Source organism: Zea mays, chromosome 5 (genome assembly GCF_902167145.1).
Source record: "Zea mays cultivar B73 chromosome 5, Zm-B73-REFERENCE-NAM-5.0, whole genome shotgun sequence".
Lineage (NCBI taxonomy): Eukaryota > Viridiplantae > Streptophyta > Magnoliopsida > Poales > Poaceae > Zea > Zea mays.
Window position 1 is genome coordinate 84,813,675 of NC_050100.1, and position 20,173 is coordinate 84,833,847.

Sequence of the window (20,173 nt, forward strand, 5' to 3'; positions counted from 1 at the left end):
ATGTACAACATCTCGTAAAAATTTAAGACTGTTTCGTGAAAGTTGTCTCACACATGCAATCTCTTCTCTGTGCAGGGACAATCGGCGGCATCAAACAACTCTCATGGATCGCCCAACCCATCGCCGAACGAGTCCAGCCACCCACCTCGCTGAGATATTTTGTGCACATGATCTTATGTTTATTGGTGTTGTTAATACTTTGTGAGATGACTTGGTCTGAACTTGTTGATGTTGGTAATGCTTTGTGAGATACTTGAGACTTATGTTTGTGAGTGTTGGAGACTTATGTTTGTGTTTGAACTTGTGTATGATATTTGTGAGATTTATGGTCTTTGTGAGATATGTGGTGTGTATGATGTATGTGATGATTCTGTGGTATCTGTGATGTATATTTGGTGTTATGTGATATATCTTTTGTTTGTTTGGATGGAATAATAAAAATAAATAAAAAATGATTATTCTGGTCATTTTGTCGAGTGTAACACTCTGTAAAGAAGTACTTTGCCGAGTGTCATGATCATAGCACTCGGCAAAGAAGACACACCTAGGAATCGGTAAAGCTTCTTTGCTGAGTGTCTCTTAATGCACTCGGCAATGAGACTGTCAAATGAGTCCACTAGTGCTCCCGTTGCCGAGAGCTAGTCCAGTTGGCAATCGGCAAAGATGGAGCCTTTTCGAGTGCCTCCTAATGTATTCGACAAAGGAACTAGCAAAGGGGCTAACGAGTAGCTTCTTTGCCGAGGGCCGATACAGAAGACACTCGGCAAAGAAACTGGTAAAGGAGCCCATAGAAGGTTTATTTGCCGAGGGCTTGTAAAAAAGCATAGGGAGTGACACAGATGACACTTGACAAAGTCTCCGTCACCGTTACTTGACGTCGTGACGGCGACATTTCTTTGCCGAGTGTCTGACAAGAATTACTCGGCAAGGAAATCATTGCTGATGTAGAGATTTTGTCTATTGTTTTTTAGACACTCAGCAAAGTAGGTGTGGTAGTGACAACGGTATATCTTCGGTTCTTCACACAAAAGAAAAAAGAAATCTTGAAACAAGAAGCTGTCTGTGCGTGCGTGGCTGCTAACAAGAGATTGATCTGGTCAGCCGGAGATTGATCTGTACAGCTGCACTATTACGAGCCTACGACTAACAAGAGATTTAAAAACCGTAGACAAGACAAGCGCATGCATGCTCAGCACTAACTTGATTCGATCTCCCTTTCCATCTCCATCTACACATTACTGCAAAGATTCCGAGAAAAAAAAGAAACAAAGAATCAAACAATCCAAACCAAGCTGTCTGTCTCCCTAATCCGAAAGCATTTACAGTTCACGCACGCATGGTGGTTTGTTTCCGTCCGGCCGGCGCGCGCCATTCATTCAGGCGACCGGGAACCCTCTCTGGGACTCGCTGAAGGCGTCGTACGCCGTCGCAAACGAGGCTGTGGACCTCGCGGAAGACGACCTTGCGGACGAAGCGGGCGGCGACGACGCTCTGTTCTTCTTCGTCTTCTTCCTCCTCGCCTTTCTCTCCCCCCTCTGCACGTCCGGGTTCTCTTGCCCGGGCCTCTTGTCCTGGAAGATGTCGATGGGCAGCATGCTTCTCGGCTGCTCGAAGTCTGCAACGAATTAAAAAATTCAGTAAAAATTTCAGCTCAGGGATCGGAGGGTCGTCTGACAGATTTCTGCAGTGGTTTTTGCTCAGGGCAACTTGCATACATGCAAGCGACCAAGAGGCAAGAGGCCCAGTCCTTGGTATAGAGCAGACGTGTAGTTAGTGGTGTGCCACTAATTTCATTATGAAATAGGGTGAGAAGATTCAGGCGCCTAATCATAAGCGCAAATGAGGCATAGATTCGTTTAAGGGCGTGGCTGGAATGTCATATGACATCAATTTTACTTATCTTTATGACTGATTATGCCATTTAATTAGTCTGTTCTTTTTTTGCCTTGAATGAATATTTTTGAAGGGCAAGCAAAGCAATGTCAGCGCAGAGGTGAGAATCACCTGCAGAGGCCCAAGAAGTCTGCCTTGACTGCGCAGCTGTGCTCACAGAGCCTGCTGATGAATCATCTGTTCCCTTGAATTCAGCCATCTAAAAGTAAAAAAAAACGGTACACCACCATCAGTTAAAGAACTATGTGAACAATGTGTAAACTCATGACAACAAATAAAGCATAATGCTGCTTATTTTATTGTTGTGATATTCTTACCCAGCTTGGAGATGTGTCACTGGTGCCCAGACCAATGTGAGCCACATGCTTTACATCTGTAGGGTACCCAATCTCCATCTCCTGCTCCTTATGCGCTGCAGAAGATCAGATGTCTAGTCAGGTACTTGTGCTTTCACCATATGCTTTTAGGTTGGTACTGATTTATATATAGGTACTTACTTTTTTTTCATGCATTTTATTATAGAAATCTGTAGAATGCGGGTGTAGAAACCAATTCACAGGAACTTTAAGCCAAGTAATGCAAAAAATGCAGAAACAAAATAAGAATATAGAAGGATGGATGGATGGGGGCTGTTACCAAACATTTGAGAAATTATCTTCAGCCCTTTGAAGATCCCCTTCATCTTTATCGCCATCGGTGGAACCCTTTGACGGAAGAGAAAGAGCTCCTGCAAGAATGTGGAATAAGCTCAAATGTTCTTGGAGCACAAAGAAAAGGTCTTGGCTTTCATGCTACAAAAAGATACACTAAAACGTGGGGAAGGGAAAAGGAGACAACAGGGATACAATTTGCATGAATGACAAGGATACACATATCTCCTGAATGTTCATACTGAAGAAAAGATTTCCTCATGCAGTAGAATGGAGCGCAAACAGAAGGAAAAAAAAAAGCGAAGCACCGCCTCCATCTCACCTCTGGAATTATTCTCTCAGTTGTGCAGCTCCTATTAGCAGCTTTCGCTTCTGAATCGTTAGACCAAAGTTCACTCCAAAGATGAAGAGCAAAACAGAAGCAGTTCGGTTTAGAGGGGTAGGAAGCAGAGGGAGCTAAATCTTCCGAGAAGGTAGCATAGAACCTACTTAAATATGGTGACAAGTTAGTTGGGAACAACTCCTGTTGCTGCTGTTCTTTTATTTTATTCTGTAAGTGCAACCAGGCTTTTCTGAAAGAAAAAAATAGACGATACTTGTAGCTGTACTTGGATTTCGTTTATGTGGTGATCATTTCTTTAGATGTCAATAGGAAATCATTGACGCCATCATATATTCATATATACTCAGTTAGTAGTTGAACTTCTTATTTTGCTATATAATTTTCTGGAGAGACTGGGCACAACTTCTTTTTCTGAAGAAAGCTGGACTGTTGTCCCTTCTGAAATTTTAACTGTCAACCGTCAAGTTCTTTCCACTTTTTTTTTCTGATTCGCCGTAGAAACGAAACTAACATCAACGGCACAACTACACAAAGCCTTAAAGGTTCCAGGCCCAATGTTTGCTCAAATCTGTTAGTGAATCTCACATGTGCCTCATGGTCCTTTGCACTTCCAACCAGCATTGCATACTACTGTTTCATTGCTGGTAGCAGCAAAGCCTAGACCCAGGGCCAGCAGAGCTTTGCTGAAATCTCATCTCCAAATGTCCCTGGATGTGCATAAAGCTTACATGTAACATGAGCAGATGAAATCCATGCAGATCTGGGAGATTAGCACAACATCAAGTAGACACTAGGGTTGTGAGATTTGATTCTATCTTTTGGAAAACACATGCCTGACCTACCTATTTGATGAATGGTGACCAGTCCCATTCCATCAGACCAACAAAGCTTTATATCATGAAAAGTTCTATGTATTCCCTTGGGTTTAGTTTACATGTGTGAGATTTTCCAGGCTGATGGGCACAACATCAGCAGCCAATCCCTAGAGGCTGCTTGCCTTATCCTATCCCATTAAAATTTCTAGTTAAATGGCTGAAAGTGTAACAGATGATGCCGTCAACCTCAGACCAATTAAACACAGCACAAAAGAAAAGAAAAGATAAAGGCAACCTCTATCTTCCTGCAAATCAGAACTCACCTGGTGTCCATCTTCAGGCATACTTTTCTAAACCTTTTATGTAGAAAAAAAAAAATGCAGGAGCCCATTCCTAAGGTGCAGAGATAGTTGGTGACATCCATCTGTCATGTGCTTCGTGACCCGATCATTTTCTGAGTTGCTTGGATTTTTTTTACGCTTATATATCGTATATGAAGCAATATGTATTCTACAAATAAGAGTTTGCTGGTGCAAACTCATGAACAGATAAATTAGAACAGCTAGCTAAGCCTGAAACGAATTGTGCATTTCTGGATTTGCTGAGCGGTTGCATGCCTGTGCTGTAATCTAGGCTGTTGGCTCCGATTTGGCAGGTGATGGGCGCCCGCGCGACAAGATCCGGTCATGCCTCGCACCTTCCCCACCAACACCGTTGCATGTCGTGGCAAGATCATCAAGTGACATCTTTCAAAAAAAGAGAGAGACCATCGGCTGTCCTTGCAATTATGATTTTACCCTTCATTTTTCAATTTTTTTATTTTACTTCTCAGTTTTAAAAACGAAACTACCGTTTACCCCTCCTTCTTAACACAAAAGATGTCACTTGATTAAAAAAAGTATGAACAGAAATGAGTGAAAATTAGAATTAGTGATTAAAAAATAAAAGTATGAACAAAAATAGGTGAAAGTCTGAACTAACCTCTTTCTATTGCGTACGGCCCCAACTCCAACAAGGGTAAAGTCACAATTACATAATATAACTAGGGGTAAAATTACAATAAATTGTATGAGCATTTTTTGTCTGTTCACATTAAATTTAACATTGTCAACTACACATAGGGTATGACAAAGCTTCGTTTTTAAAATAGAGGGATAAATCACAGTTTAAAAGTGGGATAAAATTATAGTTACAAGGCCAGAAAAGGAATGACAAAGCTTCGTTTTCAAAATGGAGAGATAAAATCACAAAATAAAAAAAATGTGAGATAAAATTATAATTACAAAGCCAAACAAGGGGATAATCACAAATGCCCAAAAAAAACCCATACATACATTTACCGAAACCAAGTTCTCCCTGTGTGTTGTATTCATATTTTCTTTCGTGTCCAGGTTCAGGTTGCAGAGTCACGGACCAGGTCGGCCGAGTCGAAATCCAAATTGGTAGAATAGTTTCTCTACTGTAGCAAAAAGGGTAGTTGAAATACAACATAAATCCATTTATCACCCGTAGAACGGAGTACACTTCTTCGTCTTTCACAAAAAAGTTGGATTCTGCCAGCACAGGAACAGACCCACGACCATTTAGTTAACAGCACACTTTTTTTGAAGGAAGTTATCAGCACAGTACCCTTCACCCAAAAGCAAGTGCATGTTGGGGGCCTTCGGCTTCCGAAGGTCCTCAAAAACATGATTTAACGATGTTTCTGTAGTATAATGTATAAACAGGTACCTTCGGACTTAAATCAAAACCACAGTGTGAGGATTCACAAAGAATATGAAGGATGGCGCAGAGCCGAAGCTATGCGCAGGAGAGCTTCGGCATGATAGCAGAAAAAGAAACCGACTTAAAGATTAAAAGGTTATTTAGACCTCGATGGATTGCTATAAAGTTATTAACAAATGTAAAGAGCATGAGTGTAATTTTACATGGGCTGCGTCCCGTGTCTATAAATAGATGAACATTGCTCTTGTACTGTTCACGCTGACTTGGCATTTGCTTTTGCGTCACGCTTGTACCTTTACCTTCTCTCAAGCCGAAGGTATACTTGTAATTTATTATCATTTCTATTTTTCCCTGATGATAAAATAGAAATGAGTTAATAATAATGTTTAAGTGTTTATATTATATCTCATACTTTATATAAATTCTTCTTCATCATTCGTTGTGCTTACGAAGGTATGTCCTTCATAACCTTCGTCCGAAATTCATTATATCCTAAGGGAAATAATGCTTCGAAGGACGAAGGACTTTAGCATTTAACATTTTTCATGTTGCCTTGTTCTTAACTCTTAGCATTTGAGAACAAGTCTCCAACATTGGCGCCCACCTCCGGTGAACTCACTTCCACTTTTTGAGTTTCGAACACCTTCGGCAAGCATCGACCTTCGTCATGCCGCCAAAGAAAGCTTCAGCAACAGGGGCTGTGGCTCTGCAGCCGCTGGACACGAACCAGGAGACTCTCTCTCTTCGGGAAGCCCGAAGCCAGAAGAGGAAGGCCACCAGTCCAACGCCTCAAGAGGACGATTTGGACCAAGAAATCAGGAACATGGAAATGCTGCATCAACAAGTGCAAAAGAAGAAAGAAAAGATGGCCCGGCTAGCTAACCTACAAAGGCAGATAGACGAAGCCTCTGAAGAGGTTCGTCATCTTACGCAAGATGAACAGAACGGAGGCCCCAGTACAGAGAGCTCCACCAAGAGGGCTTCGTCAACGAGGATGACTGGTATGAGGATTTCCATCATGGAAATTTTGCTTTTGACGATGCTTCTCCTCTATCACCAGAACTGCAGGCTACACCTTGGCCTCCGTTTTACAAGCCGCCTCAACTCCCCATGTACGACGGACACTCAGATCCGAAGCAGTTTCTGATGAGCTACGAAGCAACGATATCTTCCTATGGTGGCAATACTGCAGTCATGACGAAGTCTTTCGTCATGGCCGTCAAGAATGTTGCACAAACCTGGTACTCCTCCCTTCGGCCAGGAACAATCATATCATGGCAGAAGCTGAAGGATATGCTGATCACCAGTTTCCAAGGGTTTCAAACGAAGCCGGTCACCGCTCAAGCCTTATTCCAGTGCACCCAAGACCACGAAGAATATCTTCAGGCGTATGTTCGAAGGTTCTTACGCCTGAGGGCACAAGCGCCAACAGTGCCCAATGAAATTGTCATTGAGGCCATGATTAAGGGGCTTAGGCCAGGACCTTCAGCTCAGTACTTTGCCAGGAAGCCCCCTCAGACTCTGGAGAAACTGCTTCAGAAGATGGACGAATACATCCGCGCTGACAATGACTTCCGACAGAGAAGGGAGGAAGCTTACAGGTTCTCCGAAATAGCCAGGGGCTTCGGAGGGAGAATTCATCCTAAACATGTCAGATCGATTCATAACACTCAGAATGATGACAGGGGAAGTCAGCAGCAGAGGCCGCAATATTCCTCTCAGGCTTTGGGGCAGCAGCAGAGCTATCCTCGGCCTCAAGCTCCAAGGGGCAGAGGTGCCAGGGGCTTTGGAGGAAGATTTGGGGATCAGCCCAGGAAGATCTATTGCCTATTCTGTGGTGAGGACAAGGGCCATACCACCAGGATGTGCCATGTTACCATCCAGAAACAAAAGGAGATAGCAGAAGCTGCAGCCCAACAGAGCCAGCCGAATCAAGTTATGCACACTGCTTCGTACCATTCGCCTTACATTCCAGAGTATGTAGGTGTCGGGGACCATAACTAGGGGTACCCTCAAGACTCCTAAATCTCAGCTGGTAACCCCCATCAGCACAAAGCTGCAAAGGCCTGATGGGTGCGACTAAGTCAAGGATCGGTCCATTCGAGGGACGTGATCACGCCTCGCCTGAGCCCAGCCTCGGGCAAGGGCAGCCGACCACGGAGGATCTACGTCTCGCCCGAGGACCCCCTCCAGCAACGGACACACCTTCGGCTCACCTGAGGCCCAGTCTTCACCAAGAAGCAACCTTGGCCAAATCGCCACGCCAACCGACCAAATCACAGGGGCATTTAATGCAAAGGTGGCCTGACACCTTTATCCTGACGCGCGCCCTCCAGTTGACAAAGCCGAAGTGACCGTACTCACTTCGTCGCTCCACTGACCGGCCTGACAAGAGGACAGCGCCGCCTACACCGCTCTGACTGTTGTGCCACTCGACAGAGTGAAGCTGACAGCAGCCAAGTCCGGCCTCAGGCGCCATAGGAAACTCCGCTTCGCCCGACCCCAGGGCTCGGACTCGGGCTCAGCCCCGGAAGACGACGAACTCCGCTTCGCCCGACCCCAGGGCTCGGACTCGGGCTCAGCCCCGGAAGACAACGAACTTCGCTTCGCCCGAACCTAGGGCTCAGAATCGGGCTCAGCCCCGGAAGACGACGAACTCCGCTTCGCCCGACCCCAGGGCTCGGACTCGGGCTCAGCCCCGGAAGACGACGAACTCCGCTTCGCCCGACCCCAGGGCTCAGACTCGGGCTCAGCCCTGGAAGACGACGAACTCCGCTTCGCCCGACCCCAGGGCTCGGACTTAGGCTCAGCCCCGGAAGACGACGAACTCCGCTTCGCCCGACCCCAGGGCTCGGACTCAGCCCTGGCCTCAGCCGACGGTCTCTGCCTCGCCCGACCCAGGGGCTCGGACTGGACCTCGGCCTTGGAAGACAGACTCGACCTCGACCTCGGAGGATCCTCCACCTCGCCCAACCCAGGGCTCGGACCGACCACGTCATGGGAGTCGCCATCATTACCCTACCCCAAGCTGGCTCAGGCTACGGGGAACAAGACCGGCGTCCCATCTGGCTCGCTCCGCTAAACAAGTAATGATGGCGCCCCGCACGCTCTATGACGACGGCGGCTCTCAGCCCCCTTACGAAAGCAAGAAGACGTCAGCAAGGACTCGACAGCCCCGACAGCTGTCCTTCCGCCAGGCTCCAGTGCTCCTCCGACGGCCACGACACCACACGAACCGGGTGCCAAAACCTCTCCGGCTGCCACGATGGCATGTACTTAGGGCACTAGCTCTCCTCCGCTAGACACGTTAGCACACTGCTACACCCCCCCATTGTACACCTGGATCCTTTCCTTACGCCTATAAAAGGAAGGTCCAGGGCCCTCTTACAGAGGGTTGGCCGCGCGGAGAAGGACGGGACGGCGCTCGCGCAGGGCCGCTCGCTCCCTCCCGCGTGGACGCTTGTCACCCCCTACTGCAAGCGCACCCGACCTGGGCGCGGGACAAACACGAAGGCCGCGGGTTTCACCTCTCACGCCTGTCTCCCTCCGACTCCTCTTCCCCCCTTCGCGGTCCGTATCGCGCCGACCCATCTGGGCTGGGGCACGCGGTGACAATTTACTCGTCGGCCCAGGGACCCCCCGGGTTCGAAACGCCGACAGTTGGCGCGCCAGGTAGGGGCCTGCTGCGTGTTGACGAATAGCTTCCCGTCAAGCTCCAGATGGGCAGTCTCCAGCAACCTTTCCAGCTCGGGATGGTGCTCCGTTTCGGGAGTCTTGAGTTCATGTCCCTCGACGGCAGCTACGACATGATACTCCTTCCCCCGCCGCGCGACAGCGACAATGGCGGCCGACAACCCGCCCGCCGACGGCGGAATCGACGACGTCTTCCCCACGTGGTGGAAGAACAACATTCGAGCTCGCCCCGTCCCCTCCCCCGCCGACGGAGGAGGAGGCGGGGCAACCAAACCCAAGCAGGAGGCGGCACCTCGTCGGCTGTCGAGCGAGTCGACGGCGCCGGCACCCCAACGGGGGGCACGTCGGGCATCGACCTCGCGTCTGAGACGAAGACGAGCGCCGTCTCCCCGCAACACGCCAACCCCAAGCACACGGACGACGCCAGCACGCTCACAAAGGATTTGCTGGGCGTCACCCTCGTACCTGAGACGGCGGTGCGGTCTACCCCTGATGTGACTTCGTCACCGTCCGTCGACCAAGAGGTACCGACCGATTCCCATCTCACGCCTTTTGGATTCAGCCTCGACCCACCGAGCGACTTCGCTTTGGTGGACGCTCTCATAGAGGCGAGTCCAAACCCTCTGGGGTATCGTATGCGGTCACCCTGGGACCGGCTGACGGTCGTCTCGACCTACGGGCCCTCGGGGTCCAAGGAAGATGACGAGCCCGACTTTGGTTGGGATTTCTCCGGACTTTGTAACCCCAGTGCCATGCGGGACTTTATGACCGCGTGCGACTACTGCCTTTCCGACTGTTCCGACGGTAGCCGCAGCCTTGGCGACGAGGACTGCGGCCCAAGTCGTGAATGTTTCCACGTCGATCTAGGGGGTCCCGATGAAGGCAACCATCTTGGTATGCCGGAGAACGGTGACCTCCCTAGGCCTGTGCCTCGCGTTGACATCCTTCGGGAGCTAGCTGTGGTCCCCGTCCCGGCGAGGGGTCATGACCCACAGCTCGAGCAAATCCGCGAGATGCAGGCCAGGCTCGACGAGGGAGCAGGAACACTTGAGCCGTTCCACCGGGACAATGGGCAGGAATGGGCGGGCCAACCTCTGGCCGGAGAAGTGCGTCATCTACCCCAGGGCATCCAGCACCGCGTCGCCGACGATGTCAGGGTAAGGCCGCCACCGGTTTCCAGTGGGGTCGGCCAGAACCTGGCTGCAGCGGCAATGCTTCTCCGCGCAATGCCGGAGCCATCAACCACCGAGGGGCGGCGTATCCAGGGAGAGCTCAAGAATCTCCTGGAGGACGCCGTGGTCCGACGGGTCGAAAGCTCCGCCTCCCGAAGGCAGGGGTACCCCTCGGAACATCGCGCCGCGACTTCCCGATTCATGCGGGAAGCCTCGGTCCACACCGGGCGCACGCGCAACACAGCGCCTGCGGCCCCGGGTCGCCTCGGCAACGAGCACCATCACCGCAACCGTCAGGCCCACCTCGACGAGAGGGTGCGCCGAGGCTACCACCCTAGGCGTGGGGGACGCTACGACAGCGGGGAGGATCGGAGTCCTTCGCCCGAACCACCCGGTCCGTAGGCTTTCAGCCGCGCCATACGACGGGCGCCGTTCCCGACCCGGTTCCGAACCCCGACTACTATCACAAAGTACTCGGGGGAGACGAGACCGAAACTGTGGCTCGCGGACTACCGGCTGGCCTGCCACCTGGGTGGAACGGACGATGACAACCTCATCATCCGCAACCTCCCCCTGTTCCTCTCCGATACCGCTCGGGCCTGGTTGGAGCACCTGCCTCCAGGGCAGATCTCCAACTGGGACGACCTGGTCCAAGCCTTCGCCGGCAATTTCCAGGGCACGTACGTGTGCCCTGGAAACTCCTGGGATCTCCGAAGCTGCCGACAGCAGCCGGGAGAGTCTCTCCGGGACTACATCCGGCGATTCTCGAAGCAGCGCACTGAGCTGCCCAACATCACCGATTCGGATGTCATCGGCGCGTTCCTCGCCGGCACCACCTGCCGCGACCTGGTGAGCAAGCTGGGTCGCAAGACCCCCACCAGGGCGAGCGAGCTGATGGACATCGCCACCAAGTTCGCCTCTGGCCAGGAGGCGGTTGAGGCCATCTTCCGGAAGGACAAGCAGCCCTAGGGCCGCCCACCGGAAGATGTCCCCGAGGCGTCAACTCAGGGCAGCGCCAAGAAGAAAGGCAAGAAGAAGTCGCAAGCGAAACGCGACGCCACCGACGCGGACCTTGTCGCCGCCGCCGAGTACAAGAACCCTCGGAAACCTCCCGGAGGTGCCAACCTCTTCGACAAGATGCTCAAGGAGCCGTGCCCCTATCATCAGGGGCTCGTCAAGCACACCCTTGAGGAGTGCGCCATGCTTCGGCGCCACTTTCACAAGGCCGGGCCACCCGCGGAGGGTGGCAGGGCTCGCGACGATGATAAGAAGGAAGTTCACAAGGCGGGAGAGTTTCCCGAGGTCCACGACTGCTTCATGATCTACGGTGGGCAAGTGGCGAACGTCTCGGCTCGGCACCTCAAGCAAGAACGTCGGGAGGTCTGCTCGGTAAAGGTGGCGGCACCAGTCTACCTAGACTGGTCCGACAAGCCCATCACTTTCGACCAAAACGACCACCCCGACCGCGTGCCGAGCCCGGGGAAATACCCGCTCATCGTCGACCCCGTCATCGGCAACGTCAGGCTCACCAAGGTCCTCATGGACGGAGGCAGCAGCCTCAACATCATCTACGCCGAGACCCTCGGGCTCCTGCGGATCGATCTGTCCTCCGTCCGGGCAGGCGCTGCGCCTTTCCACGGGATCATCCCCGGGAAGCGCGTCCAGCCCCTCGGACGACTCGATCTACCCGTCTGCTTTGGGACACCCTCCAACTTCCGAAGGGAGACCCTCACGTTCGAGGTGGTCGGGTTTCGGGGAACCTACCACGCAGTGCTGGGGAGACCATGCTACACCAAGTTCATGGTTGTCCCCAACTACACCTACCTCAAGCTCAAGATGTCGGGCCCCAATGGGGTCATCACCGTCGGCCCCACGTACCGACACGCGTACGAATGCGACGTAGAGTGCGTGGAGTACGCCGAGGCCCTCGCCCAATCCGAGGCCCTCATCGCCGACCTGGAGAGCCTCTCTAAGGAGGCGCCAGACGTGAAGCGCCACGCCGACAACTTCGAGCCAGCAGAGACGGTTAAATCTGTCCCCCTCGACCCCAGCAGCGACGCCTCCAAGCAGATCCGGATCGGCTCCGAGCTCGATCCCAAATAGGAAGCAATGCTCGTCGACTTTCTCCGCGCAAACGCCGACGTTTTCGCGTGGAGTCCCTTGGACATGCCCGGCATACCGAGGGATGTCGCCGAGCACTCGCTGGATATCCGAGCTGGAGCCCGACCTGTGAAGCAGCCTCTGCGCCGATTCGATGAAGAAAAGCGCAGAGCCATGGGCGAGGAGATCCACAAGCTAATGGCGGCGGGGTTCATCAAAGAGGTATTCCATCCCGAATGGCTTGCCAACCCTGTGCTTGTGAGAAAGAAAGGAGGGAAATGGCGGATGTGTGTAGACTACACCGGTCTGAACAAAGCATGTCCGAAAGTTCCCTACCCTCTGCCTCGCATCGATCAAATCGTGGATTCCACTGCTGGGTGCGAAACCCTGTCTTTCCTTGATGCCTACTCGGGGTATCACCAGATCAGGATGAAAGAGTCCGACCAGCTCGCGACTTCTTTCATCACACCCTTCGACATGTACTACTATGTTACCATGCCGTTTGGTTTGAGGAATGCGGGTGCAACGTACCAACGGTGCATGAACCACGTGTTCGGCGAACACATTGGCCGAACGGTCGAGGCCTACGTCGATGACATCGTAGTCAAGACGAGGAAAGCCTCTGACCTCCTTTCCGACCTTGAAGCGACATTCCGATGTCTCAAGGCGAAAGGCGTGAAGCTCAATCCCGAGAAGTGTGTCTTCGGGGTTCCCCGAGGCATGCTCTTGGGGTTCATCGTCTCCGAGCGGGGCATCGAGGCCAACCCAGAGAAGATTGTGGCCATCACCAGCATGGGGCCCATCAAGGACTTGAAAAGCGTACAGAGAGTCACGGGATGCCTTGCGGCTCTGAGCCGTTTCATCTCGCGCCTCGGCGAAAGAGGCCTGCCTCTGTACCGCCTCTTAAGGAAGGCCAAGTGCTTCACTTGGACCCCTGAGGCCGAGGAAGCCCTCGGGAACCTGAAGGCGCTCCTCACGAACGCGCCCGTCTTGGTGCCCCCCGCTGCCGGAGAAGCCCTCTTGATCTACGTCGCAGCGACCACTCAGGTGGTTAGCGCCGCGATTGTGGTTGAGAGACAAGAAGAGGGGCATGCATTGCCCGTCCAGAGGCCAGTCTACTTCATCAGTGAGGTACTATCTGAGACCAAGATCCGCTACCCACAAATTTAGAAGCTGCTGTACGAGGTGATCCTAACGCGGCGGAAGTTGCGACACTACTTCGAGTCTCATCCGGTAACTGTGGTGTCATCCTTCCCCCTGGGGGAGATCATCTAGTGCCGAGAGGCCTCGGGTAGAATTGCAAAGTGGGCGGTGGAAATCATGGGCGAGACGATCTCGTTCGCCCCTCGGAAGGCCATCAAGTCCCAGGTCTTGGCGGACTTTGTGGCTGAATGGGTCGACACCCAGCTCCCAACAACTCCAATCCAACCGGAACTCTGGACCATGTTCTTCGACGTGTCGCTGATGAAGACAGGAGCAGGCGCAGGCCTGCTCTTCATCTCGCCCCTCGAGAAGCACCTACGCTACATGCTACGCCTCCATTTCCCGGCATCCAACAATGTGGCCGAGTACGAGGCTCTGGTCAACGGGTTGCGCATCGCCATCGAGCTAGGGGTCCGATGCCTCGATGCTCGCGGTGACTCGTAGCTCGTCATCGACCAAGTCATGAAGAACTCCCACTGCCGTGACCCGAAGATGGAAGCCTACTGCGATGAGGTTCGGCGCCTGGAAGACAAGTTCTACGGGCTCGAGCTCAACCACATCGCCCGACGCCACAACGAGACTGCGGACGAGCTGGCTAAAATAGCCTCGGGGCGAACAACGGTTCCCCCGGACGTCTTCTCCCGAGACCTGCATCAACCCTCCGTCAAGACCGACGACACGCCCGAGCCCGTGAAGGCCTCGGCCCAGCCCGAGACACCCTCGGCTCAGTCCGAGGCACCCTCGGCTCGGCCCGAGGTACCCTCGGCCCCCGAGGGTGAGGCACTGCGCATCGAGGAGGAGCGGAGCGGGGTCACGCCTGATCGAAACTGGCAGACCCCGTACCTGCAATATCTCCACCAAGGAGAGCTACCCCTCGACCGAGCCGAAGCTCGGCGGTTGGTGCGGCGCACCAAGTCGTTCGTCTTGCTGGGAGACGGGAAGGAGCTCTACCACCGCAGCCCCTCGGGCATCCTCCAGCGATGCATTTCCATCGCTGAAGGCCAGGAGCTCCTACAAGAGATACACTCGGGGGCTTGCGGTCATCACGCAGCGCCTCGAGCCCTTGTTGGAAACGCCTTCCGACAAGGTTTCTACTGGCCGACGGTGGTGGCCGAAGCCACTAGAATTGTCCGCACCTGCGAAGGGTGTCAGTTCTACGCAAGGCAGACCCACCTGCCCGCTCAGGCCCTGCAGACCATTCCCATCACCTGGCTGTTTGCTGTGTGGGGTTTGGACCTAGTCGGCCCCTTGCAGAAGGCACCCGGGGGCTACACGCACCTGTTGGTCGCCATCGACAAATTCTCCAAGTGGATCGAGGTCCGACCCCTAAACAGCATCAGGTCCGAACAGGCGGTGGCGTTCTTCACCAACATCATCCATCGATTTGGGGTCCCGAACTCCATCATCACCAACAACGGCACCCAGTTCACCGGCAAAAAGTTCCTGGACTTCTGCGAGGATCACCACATCCGGGTGGACTGGGCCGCCGTGGCTCACCCCATGACGAATGGGCAAGTAGAGCGTGCCAACGGCATGATTCTACAAGGACTCAAGCCTCGGATCTACAACGACCTCAACAAATTCGGCAAGCGGTGGATGAAGGAACTCCCCTTGGTGGTCTAGAGTTTGAGGACGACGCCGAGCCGGGCCACGGGCTTCACACCGTTCTTCCTAGTCTATGGGGCCGAGGCCGTCTTGCCCACAGACTTAGAATACGGTTCCCCGAGGACGAGGGCCTACGCCGACCAAAGCAATCGAGCTAATCGAGAAGACTCACTGGACCAGCTGGAAGAGGCTCGGGACATGGCCTTACTACACTCGGCGCGGTACCAGCAGTCCCTGCGACGCTACCACGCCCGAGGGGTTCGGTCCCGAGACCTCCAGGTGGGCGACATGGTGCTTCGGCTGCGACAAGACGCCCGAGGGCGGCACAAGCTCACGCCTCCCTAGGAAGGGCCGTTCGTCATCACCAAAGTTCTGAAGCCCAGGACGTACAAGCTGGCCAACAGTCAAGGCGAGGTCTACAGCAACGCTTGGAACATCCGACAGCTACGTCGCTTCTACCCTTAAGATGCTTTCAAGTTGTTCGTATACCTCGTTCACACGCAAAGTTTAGTCATCAAGGAAGGGTCAGCCTTGCCTCGGCAAAGCCCGACCCTCCCTCGGGGGCTAAAAGGGGGGAACCCCCTCTGCGTCAAAATTTTCCTCGGAAAAAGATCTTTTCTGCCAGAATGTCTTTCGTGCTTTTCGATTACTTCGAAAGTGGATCCTGGAAACGACGGAGTACACGTAAGCAGCCAAGGCTGACCGAGCCGAGAGACTCCTACGCCTCCGGGTTACGGATACCTCACTCATCACCTTCTGCGATAAGTAACTCACGCTCGGATAAGTGATTCCGCGGACCGAACAAGTCTTCACGCTCGAAAACTCCTCTGTCGAAACGATTTTTCGGGCCTTCTCGACTGCGTCGGTGACAGAACCCTATGGACGAGTAAGAGTGCACGTAAGCGGCAAGGCCGACCGAGCCGAGGGATTCCTACGCCTCCGGGATACGGATACCTCACTCATGACCTTCCGTGAAAAGTAACTCTCGCTCGGACAAACAATTCGGTTACCGACAAATAAGTCCAGACACTCGAAACAAGAGGAAAGGAAACACAGCTTTACAACACGACGGCAGTGTGTTTGGGCCTCGGCGGCCGCAGAAAACATACGCACACTACAAGATAACCCGATCCTGCAGGCTCGGACCTTGACAGTTAAAAGGAGCAGCAGCACCCTCGGCGTCATCTACACCTTCGGTGGGGTCTGACCTAGCCTCGGACGGCGACGCGGTTGGTGGATCCCCACTCCGAAGGACGACATCAGCACCACGCCCGGGCCATCGCCGCCAGGGTCTTCTCCAGGAATCCGGCTCGAGCAGACGGCTCGGCCGGCCACCCCGAGGCCTCAGCCAGCTGTCCCCCGAGGACATCGGCCAGGCTCGCGGCCCCGGCAACTCAACTCTGGCGTCGGTCCCGCCAATGAACGACCCGGCCAGGCTCTGGCCGACCAAGTCTTCTTTTCGAGCCAACTCAGCCTCTGTCCGTGCTCACACCGCTACCTCCGGCTTCGGCTCATCGAAGAGCGGCCGAGGGTTTCCTTTAACTAAGCAAGAGAAGCCTCGGACAACAAGGCCGACCGAGCCGAGGGACTCCTACGCCTCCGGGATACGGATACCTCACTCATCACCTTTGCACGAGGCAACTCACGCTTGGTGAAGCGGTTCAGATAGCCGACAGGCGAGTCTTAGTGCTCGAAATGAGGAAAAAACATGGCTCCGCGCCAAAGATACATACATGTTCAGGCCCCGACAGCCGCAATGAACAAAACACCGGCATTCAAGGTGCCATTACAAACGGAACTCCGGTTCCACCTCCGCAGGTACGAACAACCCCACACGATTGGGGGGCCTGCGGAGCAACAGAAGGCCGACGGATGGCTCGCCGTCGGCCGCTCCAGCAGCAGCGACAACGACCCCCGCTCCGGGTGGCCGAACCGCAGCAGCGATGGCCTCAGGGCAGACACCGCTGCAACCTTGCCCTCGCCCACGCCGATGCTCGAGGGGCGAGGACAAGTACAAAGAGCCGGAGGCCCCGAGCGCGGATGGTGGCGGTGATCTCGCCGGTGACGAGGACTTCTCCAGCCGCCACCTCCGCACCGACGATAGGAGTCGTCTGCCCACCGGCAGATCCCCACTCGGATCTTCCCGGATGAGCGGAGCACCGATCTCCGTGCAGAGGTGTCGTACCGGGGCAAAGGCAGGTCAGCCCCAGAACACGAACGCCGCCCTTGCAGCGCGCGACGTCTTGGGTGGTCCTCCCGTGCGCGCGGCGCGACAACCGCCCTTGCGGCGAGAGGGGGCACCCCGTGCCGAGCCAACGAGCCCAACACGCTGAAGCTGACGACGCCCGTCGTCGACCAGCCCCGCGTTGTCGAAGTCCGACCCTCCCGCTAGGCCGCTGAGCGCCCTCTCCCTTGAATGCTGAGGGAGAGGCTGACCCACGAACCCGCGCGGGAGGTAGAGCTCCGGCTCAGCCCGGCCCCCGCCCCAGCTAGGATGATGAACATCCTTGAAGCTGAGGGCGGGACCAAGATCGCAGCCCGACTCACTTTTCCCCGCCATCGAACTGGAGGTCACCGTCTTGGGTGACCGCCGGCGAGGGGATACGGCCGGGCTGCATGATGAAAATCATTGAAGCCGAACGATGGCTGAAAGGTACCAACTTCCGCGAAGTTGCGTTCCTCCAACGACAAGGCGGAAGGATTGCGGGAGTTCCCCATCCGGGGGCTCGGAATGTGGAAAGACGCGATGCATAAGGGGGCACAAAGACATGGTCGCCTTTCAAGGGGATCACCCTCCTTTTAAAGGCGACTCTCCCCACTTGCGTCCTCAGCCATCGCGGGCTGAGTCTTCTCCAACACGCTCCAAGGTCCTCCCCCTACGGCACGGGGGCTCCAAGGTCATTCGATTTCGTATCCTTTTCCTTTTCCTCTTTCTCTCTCTTACAACAGGGACCGAGAAAGGGGGATACCCCGAAAGGGATCCTTCTCCGTGAAGGAAACAGGCCCCGAGCCTCCCTACTGATCAGAGGTTCAAAGGCTGGCCCCTCGGAGGGGTTCAACAGCCGCCTCAGAGCGCTTGGGCTCCGCGCCCACTACTGGTCAGAGGTTCGAAGGCCGGCCCCTCGGAAGGGTTCAACGGCCGCCTCAGGCCACTCGGGCTCCGCGCCCACTACTGATCAGGGGTTCGTAGGCTGGCCCTCGAAGGGTTCACAGCCGCCTCAGACGCAGAGCAAGGGATGACCCTGGGTACGTTCGATACATAACCAAGGCTCGGGCTATGCTCCCGAGGTACCCTAGGACATTTCCGAGACCAGCGGGAACGATCGTGTAACGGAATCCCATCAGAGGGAGGCATCGAGCCCTCGGACCCCGTCAAAAGGGGACCGGGTCCGGCAGATCACCCGCAGGTACTTTTGGAGCGCGCCTCCGGGCCTCTAGCCGACCCCTAACAAATGGGGCACGGGCGTCCACTCAGATTACCCGTCAGCAGCTCGCCGGAGACACCATGTTCGGCGCCCTCCAAGGGCAACATGGCGCTTTCCCTCCCTCCTCCTTGCGGAAAGGCGACGCAGGAGCGTATGTAAAAAAAGTCGAGTCTGTCCTTGACCGTCCTCTCGCCCTGTGCAGAGGCTCGGGGGCTGCTCTCGCAAACCCGGCTCCGGCCAAACCGTTGACAGCGTCAACATACCAGCCCGAGAACTTGGGACCCGACCGTGCACCCGGGCTACGGCCAGCTCGCATGAGGGAACAACCAGACCAGCCGAAGCGTTGCGAAACGCACTAAGACCTCGAAGGAGTCAAACCACTCCTCCGAGGCCTCGGGGGCTACACCCGGTGGGTGCGCTCGTGCGCACCCACCGGAACAAAACGCAACCAAGAAAGGCTGGTCCCCTTGCAAAAAAGTGCGACAAAAGCCTCCAAGCGAGTATTAACACTCCCTTCGAGGCTCGGGGGTACTGTCGGGGACCATAATTAGGGGTACCCTCAAGACTCCTAAATCTCAGCTGGTAATCCCCATCAGCACAAAGCTGCAAAGGCCTGATGGGTGTGACTAAGTCAAGGATCAGTCCATTCGACGGACGCGATCACGCCTCGCCCGAGCCCAGCCTCGGGCAAGGGCAGCCGACCCCGGAGGATCTACGTCTCGCCCAAGGACCCCCTCCAGCAACAGACACACCTTCGGTTCGCCTGAGGCCCAGTCTTCACCAAGAAGCAACCTTGGCCAAATCGCCATGCCAACCGACCAAATCGCAGTGGCATTTAACGCAAAGGTGGCCTGACACCTTTATCCTGACGCGCGCCCTCCAGTTGACAAAGCCGAAGTGACCGTAGTCACTTCGCCGCTCCACTGACCGGCCTGACAAGAGGACAGCGCCGCCTACGCCGCTCTAACTGCTGTGCCACTCGATAGAGTGAGGCTGACAGCAGCCAAGTCTGGCCTTAGGCGCCATAGGAAACTCCGCTTCGCCCGACCCCAGGGCTCGGACTCGGGCTCAGCCCCGGAAGAGGACGAACTCCGCTTCGCCCGACCCCAGGGCTCGGACTCGGGCTCAGCCCCGGAAGACGACGAACTCCGCTTCGCCCGACCCCAAGGCTCGGACTCGGGCTCAGCCCCGGAAGACGACGAACTCCGCTTCGCCCGACCCTAGGGCTCGGACTCGGGCTCAGCCCCGGAAGACGACGAACTCCGCTTCGCCCGACCCCAGGGCTCGGACTCGGGCTCAGCCCCGGAATATGACGAACTCCGCTTTGCCCGACCCTAGGGCTCGGACTCGGGCTCAGCCCCGGAAGACGACGAACTCCGCTTCGCCCGACCCCAGGGCTCGGACTCGGGCTCAGCCGCGGAAGACGATGAACTCCGCTTCGCCCGACCCCAGGGCTCGGACTCGGGCTCAGCCCCGGAAGACGACAAACTCCGCTTCGCCCGACCCCAGGGCTCGGACTCAGGCTCAGCCCCGGAAGACGACGAACTCC

The 20,173-nt window shown here is 55.0% G+C and overlaps 1 protein-coding gene across 1 annotated transcript; it reads right to left on the reverse strand.

Annotated features, from left to right (window-relative positions):
* Positions 1–1,057: 1,057 nt before the first annotated feature.
* LOC103626652 (CRIB domain-containing protein RIC10) lies at positions 1,058–3,115 on the reverse strand. The gene is made up of 5 exons (XM_008647052.2): positions 2,866–3,115; positions 2,530–2,620; positions 2,211–2,305; positions 2,005–2,092; positions 1,058–1,615 (listed from the first exon to the last, which is right to left on the reverse strand). Exons 2-5 carry the CDS (start codon positions 2,585–2,587, stop codon positions 1,377–1,379), a joined length of 480 nt encoding a protein of 159 aa, XP_008645274.1. The 5' UTR covers positions 2,588–2,620; positions 2,866–3,115; the 3' UTR covers positions 1,058–1,376.
* Positions 3,116–20,173: the final 17,058 nt, after the last annotated feature.